The 19,446-nt window shown below is 34.7% G+C and overlaps 1 protein-coding gene and 1 long non-coding RNA gene across 7 annotated transcripts in view; one reads left to right on the top strand and one right to left on the bottom strand.

Annotated features, from left to right (window-relative positions):
* LOC140496993 (aldehyde dehydrogenase 1A1) overlaps window positions 1-19,446 on the top strand; it is a 269,491-nt gene that overhangs the window by 224,652 nt on the left and 25,393 nt on the right. For 3 of the 4 annotated variants that reach the window (XM_072597452.1, XM_072597450.1, XM_072597447.1), the window contains 2 exons: window positions 15,118-15,222; window positions 18,071-18,211. In XM_072597452.1, coding sequence (XP_072453553.1) covers window positions 15,118-15,222; window positions 18,071-18,211 — 246 coding nt within the window. Of the gene's footprint in view, window positions 1-3,783; window positions 3,971-15,117; window positions 15,223-18,070; window positions 18,212-19,446 lie in introns of those variants that run through there. The other variant, XM_072597454.1, reaches the window with a different exon arrangement.
* Window positions 11,151-19,446, bottom strand: part of LOC140496998 (uncharacterized) — a 58,468-nt gene continuing 50,172 nt past the window's right edge. For 2 of the 3 annotated variants that reach the window (XR_011964494.1, XR_011964493.1), the window contains 3 exons: window positions 16,594-16,664; window positions 12,644-12,763; window positions 11,151-11,311 (listed from right to left, as the gene is read on the bottom strand). This is a non-coding gene — a long non-coding RNA (uncharacterized lncRNA). The remainder of the gene's footprint in view (window positions 11,312-12,643; window positions 12,764-16,593; window positions 16,665-19,446) is intronic. The other variant, XR_011964495.1, reaches the window with a different exon arrangement.

Genomic DNA, 19,446 nt, shown 5'->3' with positions numbered 1-19,446 from the left:
GGTTAGATTTTTCTGAACTGCCGTTTCCCCCCTCATTGGATGAACATTATGTACAGACAACTGTTCTGCTCCTAGTGTGTCTCCTAGAGTTGTTGGGTAGCAAATATTATATCAACCATTCCTAGGCCCTTTGTGAAGCCATTTCCCAGGTGAAGGATCAGTCTATTAAGAAGGACTCTGGCAAGAATCTTGCCAGCAATGACTGAAATACCCAAACTGTGGTTGTCGTAGGACAACCTATTTACTTTTCCTTTATAGAGCTAGAGGTATCCTTGAACTCCTGGGGGATAATCTCTTCTTGTCATATAACCTAGAAGATATCAGTCAGCTTTTGTATGAGCAGTGGACTGCCTGCCTTGTAGATCTTAGTTGATATAGAATCAACACCAGGAGCTTGGCTGTAGGAGAGGGATCTAAGGACATTCAAAGCATCTTCTTCAGTTGGAAGTTTGATTACAGAGGGATTGACTTCAACCTGAGAGATACAATCAAGGACTTCAGAATTGGTTGATGATGGTCAGTTGAGAATGTCATAGAAGTGTTCAGCCCATCTCTCAAAGATCATGCCGGTATTACTAACGGATGTAGTTCATCAGTACTCAGTAGCTGAGATACACCATTAGTATTTAACCCATAAATAGCTATCAGGGAATCATAAAAGTTCTTTGGATTGTTACCATCAGTATAAAACTGAATTTCATCTGCCTTCTTACTAAAACAAGAAGCCTACATTTCTCCTTTTGCTTGCACTTTATTTTGATGGAATTAAATTCTGCATTCTAAGAGGTGTATGAACTATGTTGTTGGTAACCCTATGGAGTTCTCCTTTCATTTGTAACTTCTGAATTTCCCTATCAATTTCCTGAAACCAATCCTGATGTTTGTGAATGTTCTGGCCCAAATGAGTAAATGTTGTGCTATAACACCAAATTTCTAAAAGCAGCCCACTCCTCTTCTCTTTCATGCCTGCCAACCATGTATGCGGGCTGTTCTCCTTCTTCAAGTAAGCAATAAATTGTTCAGGAAGGAAAAGAATTCTAACGCATTGACATTAAACCTTCTGGTAGTCATCTTGCCTTGGGGCTACTATTTCTATGGATTGTGAATATTAATCTTGGAGAGGATAAACCTCTGATCAGTCCAGCACTTTGCACCATGCATGGCTTTCATCACTGTCACACCTTTTCTGTTTTCCTTACAAAGAGTCTAATAAATGTCAATGTTTATTGCAAGGGTGAATTTACGAATTTTTATTGCACTTAGGCAAATGGGAAACAGCGTTTGTGATGAGGTCTTCAATAGTTAGTGACCATTGCTCTTAGTGTTTCTGACTCCATTCTTCCAAGAACTCCCTGCCATTTCTATAGTCTGTGTCTATTTTGACATTAATTAAAGTCCTTGAGAACAGCAAGCTTGTCCTGTTTTAGCACATCGATGATGAAGGTCTTCAGGTCTTCATGAAAGTTTTCTTTGACCTTATCAGAGTTCATCATACTGGGAATATATGGTTAGTTGAAGTGCCATAGCACTTCCTTTGATTGGCAATTCCATTAACATAAACTTATCATTCACTTCTTTTTAGAGGGCTACAACCTTGTTGATCTGATTAGATTTGATTATGCAACCTACATCAGCTTCATGGCACTCCAGAAAACCTTTCATTCAGCTCTGACTTTGGTGAGCTGGCCTTCATTTGACAGCCTTGTTTCACTCAAGCCTGCTATTTCAATGTGATACCTGCTGAGTTCTCTCTCCACAAGAGCTGCTTGTCTTTCAAGTCTACTGTTTTTTTATTATCCACAAGCATGTGCACATTCCATGTACCAATGGTGAATGGAATCATCTTCACAAAAGTTTTTGTTCATTTTTTTTTTTGACAGCAGAGTGGGATCTCAGTCTGCTGTGGTAAGTAAGTCAGGGTTAGGTTAGGTGAAGCAAACAAATTTATGGGACTTTTCTATTCCTTCTTCATGCTAAGTAAGCAGTCAAATCCTTAAGAAAAGGTTGCTCAGACATGCAGAGGGCTGTTGATTCACACTACTCTTTCAATCCTTTGAGAAGATAATCCAATGCCTTGGGCTACCTGTGTACACAGTTGTGACTACAACTCTCAGCGTATTTGCACTTGTTTCCTTGTCACTTGCCCACTGCCACTGGACTTCAAGGTAGGTAAAAATGATAAAAAGTTATGGGTGATGTTTTTTGGCTCACACATAAATTGGATTTAAGAAAAGCAGAGTTACACCTAGATATTGGGGTATGAAGGGAAGACTTACAGCTTATGACTATGCCAAGAATGTGAAGACTTAGTTGGTAGAACAAATAGATGTGAACAATTTGTTATAATGGGCCATGATGGTGGCAGAAGCCAGCACTATAGCAAACTTAGAACTTGGTTAGACATCAAAGATGACAAGGAGGCCCACTGTATACCAAGCTTTGCCAGTGGTCTTGATTTTTTTCTTGTCATTGGATTCCAATGATTCAGGAAGAGAGAGTGAGGCCCCAGATGCCTCATGAACCTTTTTGGTTCATCTTCATGACACAGGTCTCTCCCTAGCTCTATTTAGACAGCAGGTAGAACTTCCTAAAGATCCAATCTGAATTTATCATCTCCCTATTCAATAACTTCCATTGGCTCCTTGTCTTCTCCAGCATCAAAAAGAACATCCTTTAGTGCTAAAAGCCCTTCATGATTGACAGTTAGCACAGTACCTAGCACATAGTAGGGACTTGCTAAATGCTTCTTGACTGAATACTTTGCCAGTCTTCTTATACCTTAATCACCCACAAATATTCTGAGATCCAATAATACTGTCTTGCATGCTATTACTCACACAGGGCATTGCGTCCTCCAACTCTGTGCATTTTAACTGGCTTCTTTCACATTTAGAATTCTCTTCATCTCTGCCTCTTGACTTCCCTGACTTCCTTCAAGTACCAGCTAAAATCCCATATACCTCAAGAAACTTTTGCTCATTACTTAAAACTGCTGATTTCTTCTCTGTGATCCATACACATGGTGTCCCAAAAGGGATAGTTCGTGCTATTAAAGCTAAAAATTTGCCCTGCTACCATTTATGACCACAGTAAACTTACACTTATCTTCCTCCAAAATGCTTAGTCATGATGAATAAAGTAGGAAAGAGTGATAAGTTTTTCAATTCTGTCCCTCATTCAAAGGGACAAGATGAAGAGAGCCCCTTGGTGGCCAGAGAGCTACAGTAAGAATGAAGAAGCCCTTTGGACACTTGCTCACTGTGTGACTTTAGGCAAATCACTGAGCCTTAGTTTTCCATCTTTAAAATAGGGGTAGCAGTAGTATACATCTCAGAGTTGTAAGACTCAGATGAGGTAACATATAGAGTGTGCTATTAAGCAGCTGTTTAGTTGGGGGGGAAAGCACAGCTCTCTCCCTCCTATCTCACAGAAATGGGAATACCCAAAGACTACTGTCCTGTTCCCTTTGCTGATATCCATCAGAGAAATTAGTTCACACAGTTAAGGGATTAAGGGAATGGAGGTGGGGATAGGGGATGAGTTCAACCTCAATAATCAAAGGAACTATTACTTTTGTCAGGTATTGCAATATTTTAAATTATGAATTAATATGCATGTAATAAACTATGTTCCAGACTACCTACAAGTTTGACAAATTGATTTCTTAAAGATTTATGTTTAAAATCTGGATCTTCTCTTACAAAGAAAAAGTACTTTCATTTTAGTTTTTGATCTCAATTGTTTCATCCAATCACAGTCTAGTATGCAAATGATCCTCAGTCAGGTCAGATTAAAAGAGACAAAACCAAGGATTCAATCAGCACAACATTGCTCAGTCTCTTGACTATTTGACTTTACTTGTGTTTCTAGAACCAGCCCTGAAATGTCTTCTAAGGAAAAGACCTCAGGGAATCCAGCAGAGGGGACCATACCTGCCCCACTCACTGACCTCAAAATTCAATATACTAAGGTTAGTAGTTTCAAAGTGCATATCTGTTACTTTATCTTAGGTAGGTGAAAAATATACTTATTTTAAAAGTGGAAAGGTTAAATTGGCCTAATTTAAAGTATATTATATGAATTAACAGTGGTTATGCATTTTGGGAATTTGAGTGAAGAATCTTATTAATACAAGATATGAAATAGGAAAAACAACCTTATTCAACTTTCTCTGTATTCTGATGCTCAACAATATTTGCTTGTCTTTTTATAAGAAATAGTGCAAGTCACTTACGGGCCATAATTAACCATTGTGTAATTTTGTATTGATGGATGTAGGGAAGCTGGGAATAGTGAAGGATAATTATTTCAATAAGTGTATTTGAGAGAAAAGCTGAAGGAAAGCCAGCATACTGTATTGCACTGTATTCTGAAAACATTTATTTATCTCACTAGATACGGTTACTGCTTTTGAAAAAGGTGCCTAGCAGCATACTAATTGGTATTAATAGGAACATAAAGCCAAAGCAGATCTCCAGCCTAAAGTGAAACTAAAATATGGCTCCAGCTTGTTGAGTCTGAAAATGTTTTGGCGATGTGTGCTCATTGAAAACTGTTATATAATAGCCTGCGAGTCAAATCACAGGACCTGTGAAGAGAGATTTATTTTTCCCCACCCAGCTCACTAACGTTGTGATTTGTTATATAATTTGCAACTGACTTTAGCTGTAATGGACAGCAGAAGATAATAATGCTTTTGTCTGAACTCTATAGATGGCTTTCTGAACAAACCTATTTAATAACAGAGAAACTGGGAAAGGGGAACGAACATATTTGCAGCCTTGGAGATCTAAAGCATTTTAAAATGTAGCATATTTCTCTTTTCATAAAAGTATTATGAATCTTTTTTCAGAAAGTGCAAATTCTACAGATCATTCTTTTCAAAAAATGCTTTGTTGGGGGGTATAAATTTTCTTTTCATCTTATTGCAAAAAATGTTTTATCAAGTTTAAGGAGTTAATCAATTCCATAAAGATGTATAATAACCTACAATAACTTCTATAGTCCTACCACTTACCACCTTCAAGGTTATTGTACATTTCAGGTAACTTCTTTTCCCATAAAGTAGGCATCTTAAATTAATATTTTAAAAGTGTAATATTCCACATAGTAGCTGGCTTAATTCAGATTGATTAATATAGTTTTCTGCCATAAATAGATGTGTGAAATCAGGTAAATGACAACCTCTTTGGTCCTCAATAGCCTTTCTGTTTCTATAGACTGATTCCAAATAAATGTTATTTGTCCCCTTTAGCTCCAAGATTCTGACAGTGTTCTACTTTTATTCCTATCATATTAGGCTGAAGTAAAAGAATATCTCTCCAGTACAAATGAATGAACACAAAACCCATCCTCCTTAACTGATGGGCAGGGGAGGTGGTAAAACTTGATTTGTGGCCATTAAGAAATATTTTGTTGATCAAAAACTTTCTTACAAAAGCTTAGTAGTTTCAAACTGCATGTTTTTACCTTGCTAGTATATCTCAAGGAAAGTTTAATGTTAGGTGTTTCCATCTTGCCAAAAAAATAGCAACACAGGAGACTTTAGATAATGTGACTGACTAACAAGAAGGTAAACTAAATATTATCCCAATGCAGACAAACTTTCAAATCTTTTACATAGAAAAAAAAAGGATTCTGTGCCAGATCAAGATTTAATAAGGAGAAATTTCACTAGGTAAAAATATTCTGGATTAGCACTGAAGGATAATAATCTTTAAAGAACTCACTCAAACCCCTTCTCCCATCACACTCCACACTATTGACAAGGATGCAGAAACCAACCTGAAGGTTTCTGCCTCGGATCCACAACTGGATTGTCTTTTTCTCCAGAGACTTCCAGTATCTACCATGCCCTGCCTGAATGCCATCCTGTATTAATTACGCCAAGCCATAGGGACAGGAATGAAAAAGGAGTAATTAATTATACCTGAAGGGAGGGGGTGGGTGGGTTAGAGTCCCATGTCTACAGAAATTCTGTCCAAAACATCCTTTGTGCCTACCCTTGATCCTGCGAAAAGGCAAAAGCATTGAGTCAATCTAGCCAGAGAGGAAAAGGATGAGAGCTGCAGGAAGAACTGGGGTAGTAGAATAGCAAGAGGTGCTACAGTTGACCTGAAACAAAGGAAAATTAAACCCAGGCAAGGTGAGAGAGAGGGAGAGAAAGAGACAGAAAGAGAGACAGACAGAGAAAGAGACCAAGAGATAGACAGAGAGACACAGAGACAGACAGAGAAGGGGCAGGAAGGAGACAGAGAAGCAGGCTACTTAAAGTGAGAACTTTAGGTAGTGAAATAAATTCTACTACAAAGGAGAAAAATAAAACAGATTTACCATCCAGTTATACTCCCCTGTTCAAGGGAGAAGAATCAGAAGTTAAGTTACGTGAGAATACATGGAAAAGAGACTGAAATACTAAAGATTTCAAGAAATAACATAAGAATAAACTCCAGAATTTCTTAATATAGAAATTAGATAGAAGGAACTCAAACTTGCTATGCTTCTGAAGCTTTAGTATAATATAAATATATATATATACACATATACCCCGTATATAAACATATATGTGTGTATTATAATACAAGAAATCACACAAGAAAATAGCCCAGAAATAGAAAATAGAGAAATTGACTATAAAATGGAGCTCAATCTCACAAACTCTCACTTTTGAAGAACGTAAACTAAAGAGAAATATATAAGCATCTAGATCAAAAATCACAAAATAAAAATTGAAAATATATAAAAAAGGGAAAGAATTATGAAGAGGACAAAATAAAGCAATTAATCACTTAAATAACATAGGGAAAGTAGGAGAAGAAAAATTGATAACTTACAGACATTAGGAACCAGAAATCAATAAATTAGTAAAACATTAAAACTAGGAAAAGGGTTGACAGAGCAGGAAGTGGGGGAAGACAGCCTGTGGAAAATGAATATTATCACAAAAGATTAAGAAAAAGCAACCACTGCAACAAAGTGCTAGCCTAAAAAAGGAATGGGAACTATTAAAAAAAACTAATCAACATTGTAGAAACAAATGAAGGAAAATATGGAGATAACTGAGAAAATTACATTATATTTAAAGGAACCATAAACAACAAACCAACATCATTATTAATATTTTGTTCTGTAAACAGCATGACATCCAGATACATAAGGGAAAATGTTTACAAAATTGAAGAATGAATTAGAATATATTAATACAATAATAACTGAAAATTTAATGTTCCTTTCTCTGAATCTGACAAATCTAAAATAAAAATAAGCCAAAGGAAAACATAGAATTAAACAAGTTGTCAAGAGAATTTACAGCTGAATGATTAATGACACCTTCTGAATGCACCCACTAGATAACATATTATTTATATATATATATATATATGTGCATACAGACACATCAGGATCACATAACATTTTTTATGAAAGTAGAGCATATATTGAGATGCATAAAATTTGAAAATAAGTAAAAAAAAAGCAGAATTGTTAAACATATCCTTCAGAGGTCACAATACCATAAATAGTGTTAAGAACTCAGTTAAGGTAGTGCAAGAAAAATGTGAAAACCTAAATGAAAATTTAAGAATGAAATCCTAAATAATTATTGGACAAAGAACAAATTTTACTTTAATAAATGAGAACTAGATGAGCAGCAATTATAGTTATGAATCAATTTACCTAGATTTCTAAATTGTTGCTAAAGCAATCTGATGAAATGAAATAAATGGGATAATGAAATAAAAGAGATTTTAAATGGAAAATCATGTAACAAAATTAGAAAGTCAATAAAAAATGCAGAAATCTTAAAAATTAGAAGACAAATAGGTAAATTGAAACTCAAGAAGACAGAAAAGATAAATAAAATTAAATGCCCATTGTTCATAAAGACTAACAATTAAGATACTAAATCTTCACCAAGAAGTATGATACATTTTTCCCAGTCAATAATTCCTAAGTGCATACACTAATTTATTCAAAAGCTCTTTTTCCATTTTGTAAGCCCAGATTTGTTTATTTCATATTTTGTAATTGGCATCAATCATTGTTTGGTTAATGGTTAAACTTCTCTACACAGCCATGAGAGATGATTTTCTTCACTTCTGATTTTATATTGTATGACCTTTAGCAGGGTTTGGAAACTATGACCTAAAGCCAGATGTGGCCCACTGCCTGCTGTCATATGGCCTGTGAGCTAAGAATGACTTTTATATTTTTAAGTAAAGTTTTATTATATCTTAAAGTGTAAAATCCACTTTTATCTCATTGGCTGCACAAAGACAAATGACAGGCTAGATTGAGTCTGTGGCTACAATTTCCCCTGGTCTTTAATGTGCAGGTGGCTTATTCATTTTGAATTTATCATGGAATATAGTTTAAGATGTTTGTCTATGCTAATTTTTGCCAGAATGCTTTTCAGCTTTCCAAGGATGTCTTATTAAATAGGTTGTTCTTTCCTAAGTAAATATGTGCTTAAAAAACCCCATAAATAAACAAAATAAAAAAGGGGATTAATGAACTGAATATGGATTTAAAAAAAAAAAACAGAAAAAAGCAAAACCTTAATAAGTACAAAAGCTGAAATCTTGAAGGTTAAAGAATTGTATTTAATGAAATCGGAAAAAAGTCTAAGGAACTGATAAATAAAATTAATTACTGAAAGAGGAGAGGCAAAATAGAAAGGCTTGTTTGTAAGTAGTGCTGTTTTCACTCTTTCTTTACCAGAAAGGTGGAGTTTGGGCTGGGAAGGGAGCTGATGAAGAAAGGCTTTGGGAATTCCCATGTTCTTAATTCCTGGGCCACTGACATCTTACCTTCTAATAAAGAATAATTCGTGGCACCTTTCACAAGTTTCAGGTTCTGTTTTAACCCTGTTAAAGGAGAAAAAGAAGTGTTTTTTTTTTCCACACAAATGTCCATTCTAACTCCTGAACATAGCCCACTCCTAGGAATGTACCCAACTTGCTATAAAATTGATTTTACTGTCTCTGTCTTTATGAGAAATTTTTATACAAAGGCAGAATAAAGAATGCCCTTTATGAATATATTGGGAATGATCTGGAACCCTTGAAATATCTACCTACTTATGCTACCTAAAATGCTAAAACCAGAGTCACTCCATTGAATAATCTGGCATCTCTTTTCAAATTGCAAAGATCTCTACAAGGGTAGCACATCAAACTGTCCTTTGTCATACATGCCTTAGTTTTACCATGAGTGTATCATGAAACTTTTTTCCAATTAGAGCTAACTGAGATAAGGCACTGGGAAAATAGGATCACTGAATTGCAGAGTAGAAGTGCAATTTAAGATACTCCGTCCAATGCAAACCTGAACAGCACTTTCTGCTCATGCAGCCCTCACTAAGGAGTAAAGGAGTATGCCTGATATTCCAGCTTGTCAGGATCACCTCTCTGGAGGTGATTAATTGTGGAAAGGTTTAGAACTACAATACAAATCAGAAGAGCTTATGAGGCACTGTTTACAATTCTGTATGACTCCTTCCCTCTATTAATGTGAGTATTTGAAAGCTGAGTTTATAGTCAAAACATATTTGGTAGTGAAAACTATAATTTCCTGGCATTCCTTACTACTGCGAGCCCTATATCAAATGTTACATGAATGGATTCCATTCTTTTTTTAAATTGAGTTTTATTTTATTTTCAGTTTCAAATTCTTTCCTTTCCTCCATCTTCTCCTCCACCCATTGAGAAGGCAAGAAAAATAAAAGTGTTACAAATATAAATTGTTATACAAAACTAAATCTGGCATTAGTGTTATACCAAAAAGGGGAGAAAAATATGTTTCAATCTGCACTCTGATTCCATAAGCTCTTCATCTAGAGCTAAATAACAAGTTTCATCATGAGCCCTTTGGAATTATGGTTTCTTGTATCTTTTAAAGTTGATTTTCTGTATCATATTGTTGTTATTGTATAAATTATTTCCCTGGTGCTGATCACTTCACTTTACATCAGTTAATGCATTGAATTCTGAAGCTGGAAATCATATAACATTCTACAACAATTCATAGCACATGGTAAGTTGTCAGCTTAGAAGCTCTTTTCATGACAGGTATGCTTCTGTGCTCAAGAAAACTCAATGATCAAAAATACAAATATGCAACATAGATTAATTAGCACTAGGTGAAACCAATAAATGACTATTCTTAGCTCTGAAGAATTTCCAGTGGTCCTTTAAATATCAATATCCCTAAAAAATATAAGTACCTACTTATCCACTATTACTTGTTAGAGAGGGAGATAGGAACCTACAGGCAAAGTATTAAAGTATTAAAAAGAAGTATTAAAACCCATTTTCAATGGAACACTAATGAGAAATTAATTATATATCTGAAAGAATATCTGAAATGTCAAATTTCAAGTTAATGCATATCCTTAATATTTGCAAATTCAGTCTACACAAAACTATCCAGGTCTACAATGACTGTGTAAATTGAGGTATGTCTATTTCAAAGGTGGTTATTCAATTTGTTTTTAGCAATATCTAAGAGCCTCAAAGGGCAGTGCATCAGGTTGCCTCTGTGGCTACATAAGAAACAGATGGGCTAGATTAGATTTGATTAGAGAGATATGTGAGGCAATCTTGTTTGTGTAAGTTACAAAACTGGAAGAGTCATCATGCATTGTAATTAAAGCATGCCTTGAAAAACAAATGAAATTCAAATATTTGCCCTAACTTGAAGTTCCAGCATTTGGACTTGCTTCTCTTTTAGGAGGTCTCAAGGCTTCAAGTAAGTATTCTTTGCAGTACATATGTATAGAAAGTGGTTTACACTTATTTTGGTACCATTATAATTACTTTACTTTTATTTTGATGGTGAGTTCTTAGTGGAAATATACTAAATGTTTCCTAAACTCCTCATAATAACACTAAACTCAGGATGAAACTTAGAAGGAAGCCTTGAAGATTTTAAGCATTTGGGTATGAGTATCAAGTTTTTTGTAGGGTTGTTTTTTTTTTTTTAGTTAATTTTATTTTTGGTAAGACATAAGAGGAATGCATGTGGCCATCCTTTCCCTGATACATTTTTTAAAAGACTGATTGCCAACACTAATATTTAGTTTTTCCAAAAATTCATTCTTGAAAGATGTTCCTCAGATTTGACTGTCATACAAAATTGAAGTTGAAGCGTGGTTTTCCATTGTTCTAATTTGTACTTTGCCACTTATTTTTCTGCTGTTTTCATTTTTTATTTTCTGGTTTTTTTATTCTTTGTGATTTCAGCCATTGTTTCATATAATTTTCTCTGAGTCTCATTGTTGCTTCCTTCTCTGGATTTTTGTTGTAGACACCCTCTGTGAGAGGCAAAAAATAATGGTCATAACATCACATGTCATATGAATATAGATTTTAAATTCAAAGAGCCTTTTAGAAGTGGTTGGATCCAATCCTTCATTTTACAAATGAAGAAATAGAATCCTTGGGCTGGCTAAGAAAATTTAACCAAGGTTACAATAGCAAAAAAAAAAATCAGAAGCGAGATTTGAACATAAGTCCTTTGACACTTTCTAATGTACTATATTGACTAGAGGTTCCTCTTTGACAAACTACAAGACATTGAATAAGACATTTAATCTCTCTGAATTTTATTTTGCTCAGTGAGCTCAGTAGAACATGAGTGGGATTTGGAGTCAAGTTCAAACACTCAGTGTTATTTAACATATGTATGGCCTTAAGCAAGTAAATTTGCCTTTCTGGTTCTCGGTTGCTTCATCTCTATGATAAAGTAGTTGGATCAGATGACCTCTAACGTGTTTTCCAACACTGGGTCTGTGATATGGAAAGTAGAAATGCTACCAATTGACTAAATTTGCTTTCCTTGATTATTGTGAGTTTCAAATGACATAGTGATGATAAGTAAACACTAATAACACTTGTAATTATGCTTAATACTTTACAAAGTGTTTTTTGTCACAATAGCCCTATAAAAGGCACTGTATCAGACAGCCCTTAAGCTCCCTTCTAGCTCTAAATCTGTGATCTATAATATGAGAATGATCAAAATGAATCCTATTTGCAAGAGTAACACATTAAATAGAATGCTTATTAATTTACAAAGTGTTTTCTTCACTATAGTAGTCATGAGGACATTGGACTAGATGGTCCCTATGAGTTTCTTCCAGCTCAGTCTATAACACTATGATATGTACATTAAGATGAATTTAAAACCTCTACACATACCTGCTGATATGTTGAGAAGTGAGTATTAGATGTGGGATAAGGTGACTGTGTTCCCTTTGCAAAATCTGAAAAATGTATTTCCCCATATCTGAAATTATATCTCCAGGAGACTTTGAACTTTCCCTATAACAAACACAACCAAACTGAAGATAAAATAAATAGCCCTGTCTGATTCAAGGTGAGATTTGCTGGAGGGGAAATGGGTATATTTAAAAAGTCTATTAAAAGTTTTTCTTCTCCTCCACTATGTGTTCCATCCCAACAGTAATCACAGCTGGTATTTATAGAGCCTTTCTAAGCATGGCAAACCATGTCACTTGCATTGTCTTTTTGAATTCCTACAACAACCTTTTATGACAGATACTTTCGTGATAGATACTACAGGTATTATAATAGACTATTTTGCAAAGAAGGATATAGAGGCTTGAAGATGGTAAGAGACTTACCTCTGTTTCATGCCTAAAAGTGAAAGTCATCAGATACCAAGATGGCTCTTCCTAAATCTAGGTCTAGATTGCTTTCCACTGTACTGCACTTGTCTGAGAGATTGCCTTGCCAGGATATACCTGGAGAAGTAGAAAGAGCATAGCGCTTACAATCAACCATCCTGAGTTTAAAAGTCCCAGAAGCAGAAATACTTATATGCATATATGTATGCATGTATGTATATGTGTTATTTTGTGTGTCTGTGTATATATTTGAGTATAATATCCATATGTACATGTATTTGTATATGTGTATGTATATGTGTGTGTATAATATGTGTGTTTATACATATGCATATATGTGTGTATATAACATATATGTGTGTATTATATATGATTTCTCCCAGCAACAGAACACAAGGACAGACTAATTAAAGTTTTGGATCATCTGCCAGCTTTTCAGATCTTCTGTCAAGTATATGCTTCATATAGTATGCCAACCAGGTGTAGGCACTGATACAGGGAAGATAGAAGTGCTTTTGGCCACATCCAAAGAATCTTTGAGGTTAAAGGACAGTTTTTGAAGGATTTGAGAGTTAATAATATATGTTAAGAATTATATTGCTATCACTAAACCTCCTTTGTGCATATATAGTTTAGGAGATATGGAAACAGAAGTATAAAAAATTCAAAACTTATTGAGAATTAATATATAGACAAATGTGAAAAAAAACCCAAATCTCTTGTGTTCTACATGCACTAGGGCAGCTGTATATAAAGCAAAGAAAATCTTTTGTTCTTCATACATATTCTAGCTCAGAAAATCTCTCTGTGAGTTATCCTGTACTAAGAGAGTGATATTCAAAAAACCAATTGCATTTGAAAGCAGAAGTTTCATAGAAAATGAGACTCAGATCACATCCAAAATTGAGAGTTCTTTGCTTTGAAGTGGACTGTCACTGAAAAGTTCAAAAGACTGGATCCATGGAGCAAAATTCCACGTGTTGCCTGTTCATAATCAATGGATTTAAATTTTGACCAGTGCCAAGTTGAATGCTGCACTAGAGAAATGTGTGTGTATACTAGGCAACAGTGACTTCAACATACATTACAAAATAGAAAAGACTAGTGTTTGTGCATATGCACTTTCCTAAATGTCATGTAAAAAAATAAATTGTAATGATTCTTAAAGATATGAAGGCTATGGTATTCAGGTAGAAATACTATGAGTAAGGAAGAAGGCATTGAAGCCAGAGGGTATATGAACCATATATATGAATGTTGTTACATTGAACCAACCTTCCTGTCCTCAGTTCTAAGTAGATGACTGGAAGGAATATCAGATGCTTGATGAAGGACTGAGGGAATTATACAGCCCAAAAAGCAAGGAAGTTATGCTAAAGATGTCAAGATATAGCCACTAAAAATAACCATTCTATTATACAATGGCATACGTTGAAGGTGTACAATGGAATATAGGACTGAACGATGACTGATTCCCCTAACGGTACCAGAAAACAGTTGATTCTACTGTTAAAGCATATCTCTTTTTAACCATGAAAGGTTTACATGATAGCTTTAAATAGATGGGTCAAGAGAGGACCTGGAATCTAGTATGAAACCAATTTCACTGGTGAGATCTCTCCCTCAACTATCTTGCTTCTAGAGTAGAGATGAAACTTGTAGCACCAGCATGAGGCCCAGAGAAATCAGGAGGTAGACTGTCAGTGGGGATACAAAACATTTTGGAGGTGCTTTGAGATAGGATGCCTTTGGCAGTATAAATTAATAAGAAGGAGAGATTTTAAGTACAGAGAAATTAATAACCTGAAGTGAATCAAAAGATTTTAAACACAGTAGAATAAATTTGAAAGCCAAGAATCCAGGAACAGAGGGATATAGTATCATATGTACTACATAGATCTTCTTTTTCATTATCTAACAGTACAAATGATTTCCCTTATCTAATTTATCCTTCAGTTTATTTTTGAGTGAGCAGTTCCCCTACTCACCACCACTACCTGCTCACATATATTTGTGTATATGCTTACATGGGGATATCTAGCTTGTGTTCCTCTTCCCAGTATCCTAAAATCAAATCACTCATCCTACACTTAAGAACATTAAGTAAAATAATATGCATTATCCTTATGACTTGAACAGTACACAACCTAATCTTACAAAAACATATGAAAACTGAGTAAAGTCATTATTTCTGGAAACTTCAACTCACCATTAAAAGTTCTGCCTAAATTTTTAATGACATTTACAAAGATTATGCCATGGTTCATATTTTTATGTGTTCAAAATAAACTAAAGCGGGAAGTGAGAATTGTAGAATTGTGACATCTTTGACTTAAAAGGTTAGAAAAGTGGTACCACTGAGACATGTGAATATGATGTTTTGAGTGTTTCAGACTTAATCGCTGTGGGAAACTTTTCAAAACTAAATCACTGCACATGTAACCTTGATTTCTTTTTGTATTTCTCAATAGATATTTATAAACAATGAATGGCATAATTCAGTGAGTGGCAAGAAATTCCCAGTCATTAATCCTGCTACTGAAGAAAAAATTTGTGATGTGGAAGAAGGAGATAAGGTGAGTTTTCTCACATGTGAGTTATTAGAAAACCTTAATTTCTGTCATTATATTTCTTAAAAATATTTTTATTTACTTTTAACATTTAAAAAATTAATTCCTCTCCTCCTCTCCAGTCCCACACTCATTGTTTGAGAGGCAAACAATATGATACTATTTATGCATGTGAAATCATGAAAAACATATTTCCACATTAGACATGTTGCGAAAAATAATGTGAGAAAACAATACTTCAGTTTGTAATCAGAGTTCATCAGTTCTCTGAAGGTGGAACAACCTACTTAGCAGAACTGAATAGGATCCTTTGGGGAAAAAATAATGGACATATAATGAAATAGAGGTCTTTCAAACATTTCTGGCCTAAAAATCCAGGTGAATAGAAAATCTGATATTCAAAAACAAGAATCAAAAGAAGCTTTAAAGTGAAGACTTAACAGAGAAATCATAAAAGAGTCAATAAGATTGAAATGTTTACATTGCCATATGGGAAGAGGGTTCATGTAAATCCTAAGAAGTTTTTCATTATTAGGGGAATTAGAAGGAGTCTACATAGACAGAAGACATGGGTATAAGTTGATTCTGTTGGAAGGTTTCTCAAAAATAAATGAAGGTCTGAAAAAGAGAGATTCACTGGAAGAAGGAGGAAGGGAAGGGAAGAATGAGAAAAACTATCTCAGATAGAAGAGTTATACAAGTAAGAGCTTTTACACTGAAGGAAAAATGAACGTGCAACACTTGAACCTCACTCTCAACTGAACCAATTTAAAAAGGGAAGAATATGCACACACACACACACACATACACACACACATACATACACAAACTATACACTACCATATATGTATTTATAGCAGATATAAATATAGTACATAATAGTAAAAGATACAGCATATGGTAGTACTGTATAAATACACATACACATATATCATATACTTACACATCATGTATGATGTGCAAATATGCTATATGCATTATAGTATTATATGTGGTATGTATATAGGGCATAGTACTATATCACTATAGTTTCTAATGTAAACTATATTCTACCGTAGGTGGTATATACATACTATATATAGTGTATATGTATATATATATATATATATGCATCTGTGTATAGATATATAGACATATATTTGTATAAGCACACAAACTTAGTCGAGTATTGAAATCTATCTTAACCAAGATGTGAATAGCAGGGAATGGGGAAAAGACAAGAGGGAAAGTGGATTAAAAGAAGCAGTAGTCAGAAGCAAAACAGACCTTTGAGGAGGAACAGGGTAAAGAGAGGGAGAAGGATAAACAGAAGAAAACTGGATGAAAGGAAATACAAGATTCTTATCATAACTATGATTGTGAATGGGATGAACTCACCCACATAACGGAAGTGGATAACAGAATGGATTAGAGGCCAGAATTCAACACTATGGTTCTTATAAGAAACCCTTGAAACAGAAAAATAAACAGTTAAAATAAAGGCTTGAGCAGAATTTATTGTGCTTCAGCTGAGATCTAAAAAACAACAGGGGTACCAATTTTAATCTCAGACAATTCAAAAGCCAAAAGGGATATAATTAAATGAGATAATTGGTGAACCTATTTATTGCTAAAAAGACATCATAGGCTATGAAGTTATATCACTACTAAATATGTATGCACCAAATAGCATAACATTCAGATTCTTTACAAAAAAAGTGAATGATTTACAGAAGGAAATAGACAGCAAAATTGTATTAATGGAAGACCTCAAATTTCCCCTGTCACAAGTATATAAATTTGACCACGAAATAAGTATGAAAGAAATTAAGAAAATGAATACAATTTTAGAAAAAATGTTACAATAGATATCTAGAGAAAACTGACTGGGAGTAGAAAGGAGTACACCTTTTTTTTCCCAACTGTACATGTACAGGTACATGTACTTTCACAAAAATTGGCCATATTTTAGGCATAAAAACCTCACAAACAAATGAAGAAAAACAAATATCAAATTACTCTTTTCAGACCATAGAGCATTAACATTATATTTAATAAATTACCTTGGAAATATAGATCCATTGGAAATGAAATAATCTAATCCTAAAGAAAAAATTGGTCAAAGAATACATCATAGAAACCATCAATAATTTCACCAAAGATAATGACAACAGTGAGATGATATACCAGAATTTATAGAATGCAGCCATGGTGGGCTATGCCCCAGTGCTTTAGGAAACCCTGGTGCTCCATTCTATTTAAGTAGTATTTCTGTGGGGGTAAAAATGTCAATACTACAAACACTTTCCCCTAAAATATTAAAAACAAAATTATATATTTATCAAAAAAGCCAAAGGTTTTGAGTAAGGGATAAGGACAGCATCTCTTGAAATAAGACCTGCATTTGAAGTCAGAAGACTAGGGATTCAAACCCCAGCTGTCCCACTGTGTGATATTAGCCAGTCCCTTCAATTCTCTGGGCTCCCCCATTCCTTTCACGTAAAATGTGGAAGTTGGGCTAGATACTCTTTTAAATTCTATTCAGGATTTAAAACACATTAACCTTAGAACAGTAGTAAATTTTTCATATAGATATAGGATTTGGATGTTAAAAGTTCCCTCCCAGATCATTTTCTGTGATCCTATGATTTAAAATTATGTAAATCAGCATCTAGAAAATATGACAATCTGTTAAAATAGATGCAATGTTTGCTCTTTTTTCTATGAAGTTTCCTCTAATGCTCTCCTCTCTGAGTAGTGTTCATACTTTGCAATCATAGGAATTCTACCACTATATATTGTGCCATGGCCAACATATACTGGGAGATAAGTCAAGCGTTCTTACCCTAAACTTAGCTTTCTTTGACTTTTTTAGGCAGATGTGGACAAGGCAGTGAAGGCGGCAAGGGAGGCTTTTCAGCTCGGGTCCCCATGGCGGACAATGGATGCTTCAGAGAGAGGTCGGCTCCTGAACAAACTGGCTGATTTAATGGAAAGGGACCGTCTGCTCTTGGCAGTAAGTATGCACCCGATGAAGCAAGGGATTGTTAGAGGCCTCAATTGTTCTATTTATTGTGAGCTGCTTTTGTTTTCAATGATGACATCTTGCATATATAAACATACACACATATGTACGTAGGTGTGGAGATTATAAGGAATTCCTTTTGAGAATGTGTTTCTCCTCTCTCCCTCTGTTGAAATATTATTGACAGTTTCTGCTACAAGTAGTAGTAGTAGCAGCAGCAGCAATAGTAGTGGTAGTGGTTGTAGTGGTGGTGGCAATAGGAATAGCAGTAATTAATAATTAATCAATAAATCAATATTTATAAAGCACTTAATCACAGAAGTGGAACAGATCTGAAGAACAAATAGTTTAATTCTTCTACAGTTCACCAAAAAATGTCATCTAGGTTTTCCTTGAAGACCTCCATTAAGGGGAAACCATTTATTCTCAAGGCAACCCATTCCATGCTTGGATATCTTTAATCTTCTAAGGCAGATTGTATCTTTATATGAAGTCTAAAACTGCCTTATTGAAACTTGTGCTACATAAACCTAACTCTATGGTCTATGACCAAACAGAAGAACAAGTCAAGTCCCTTTTCCATGTGGCATTCCTTCAAATATTTTAAATCATTTTGACTGCCATATTAAACATCTGTCATGGACTGACATTTTATCCTACTGAAAAGTCATAGATCTTGTTCAGAAGAGCCAATGTATAACTCTTCTATGCCTTTCATACCTTTTATCTGTGAAGTTAATTCTTTGAACCCTTGTCTGTAACAGTACTGTTTCTGTCTCCATCGTTCATCATCAAAATGTAGTCCATTATGCTCTCCTCCTCCCACTCAAGAATATGCAAACCAATACTCCTTTATCCCTCTTTTGCTTCTTCTATGTCTCTGAAAAAAGGTTCCATTCTACAACCATATTTTACGTATGTATCCCTTTTTGAGTCAAGGCTCATTGATATCTATCAAGTCAAATTTGCATCCATACATAAAACTCTCCTGTTCAACTTCATTGCTTTCTATAAATTGTACTATTGTGTATAGATGCTTGATGCTATGGGTTCCACTGCTTGCTGTTTTTTTAGATGTTTGTGTCTGAATTTGGAGGTAACCATTACCACACCTTTAGCTGCAGTGTGTTAGAATTTGCTTGGTAAACAGTTTTGACCCTCCTTTCTTTTCAGTCATAAAACACTTGGTTAAATTTGCAAGATACCAGGAAAACTAATTCCCAGCA

This window comes from Notamacropus eugenii, chromosome 3 (genome assembly GCF_028372415.1).
Source record: "Notamacropus eugenii isolate mMacEug1 chromosome 3, mMacEug1.pri_v2, whole genome shotgun sequence".
Taxonomy (NCBI): Eukaryota; Metazoa; Chordata; class Mammalia; order Diprotodontia; family Macropodidae; genus Notamacropus; species Notamacropus eugenii.
The sequence above is the reverse complement of the archived record's forward strand: the minus strand, read 5'-3'. Positions and strand labels throughout refer to the sequence as shown.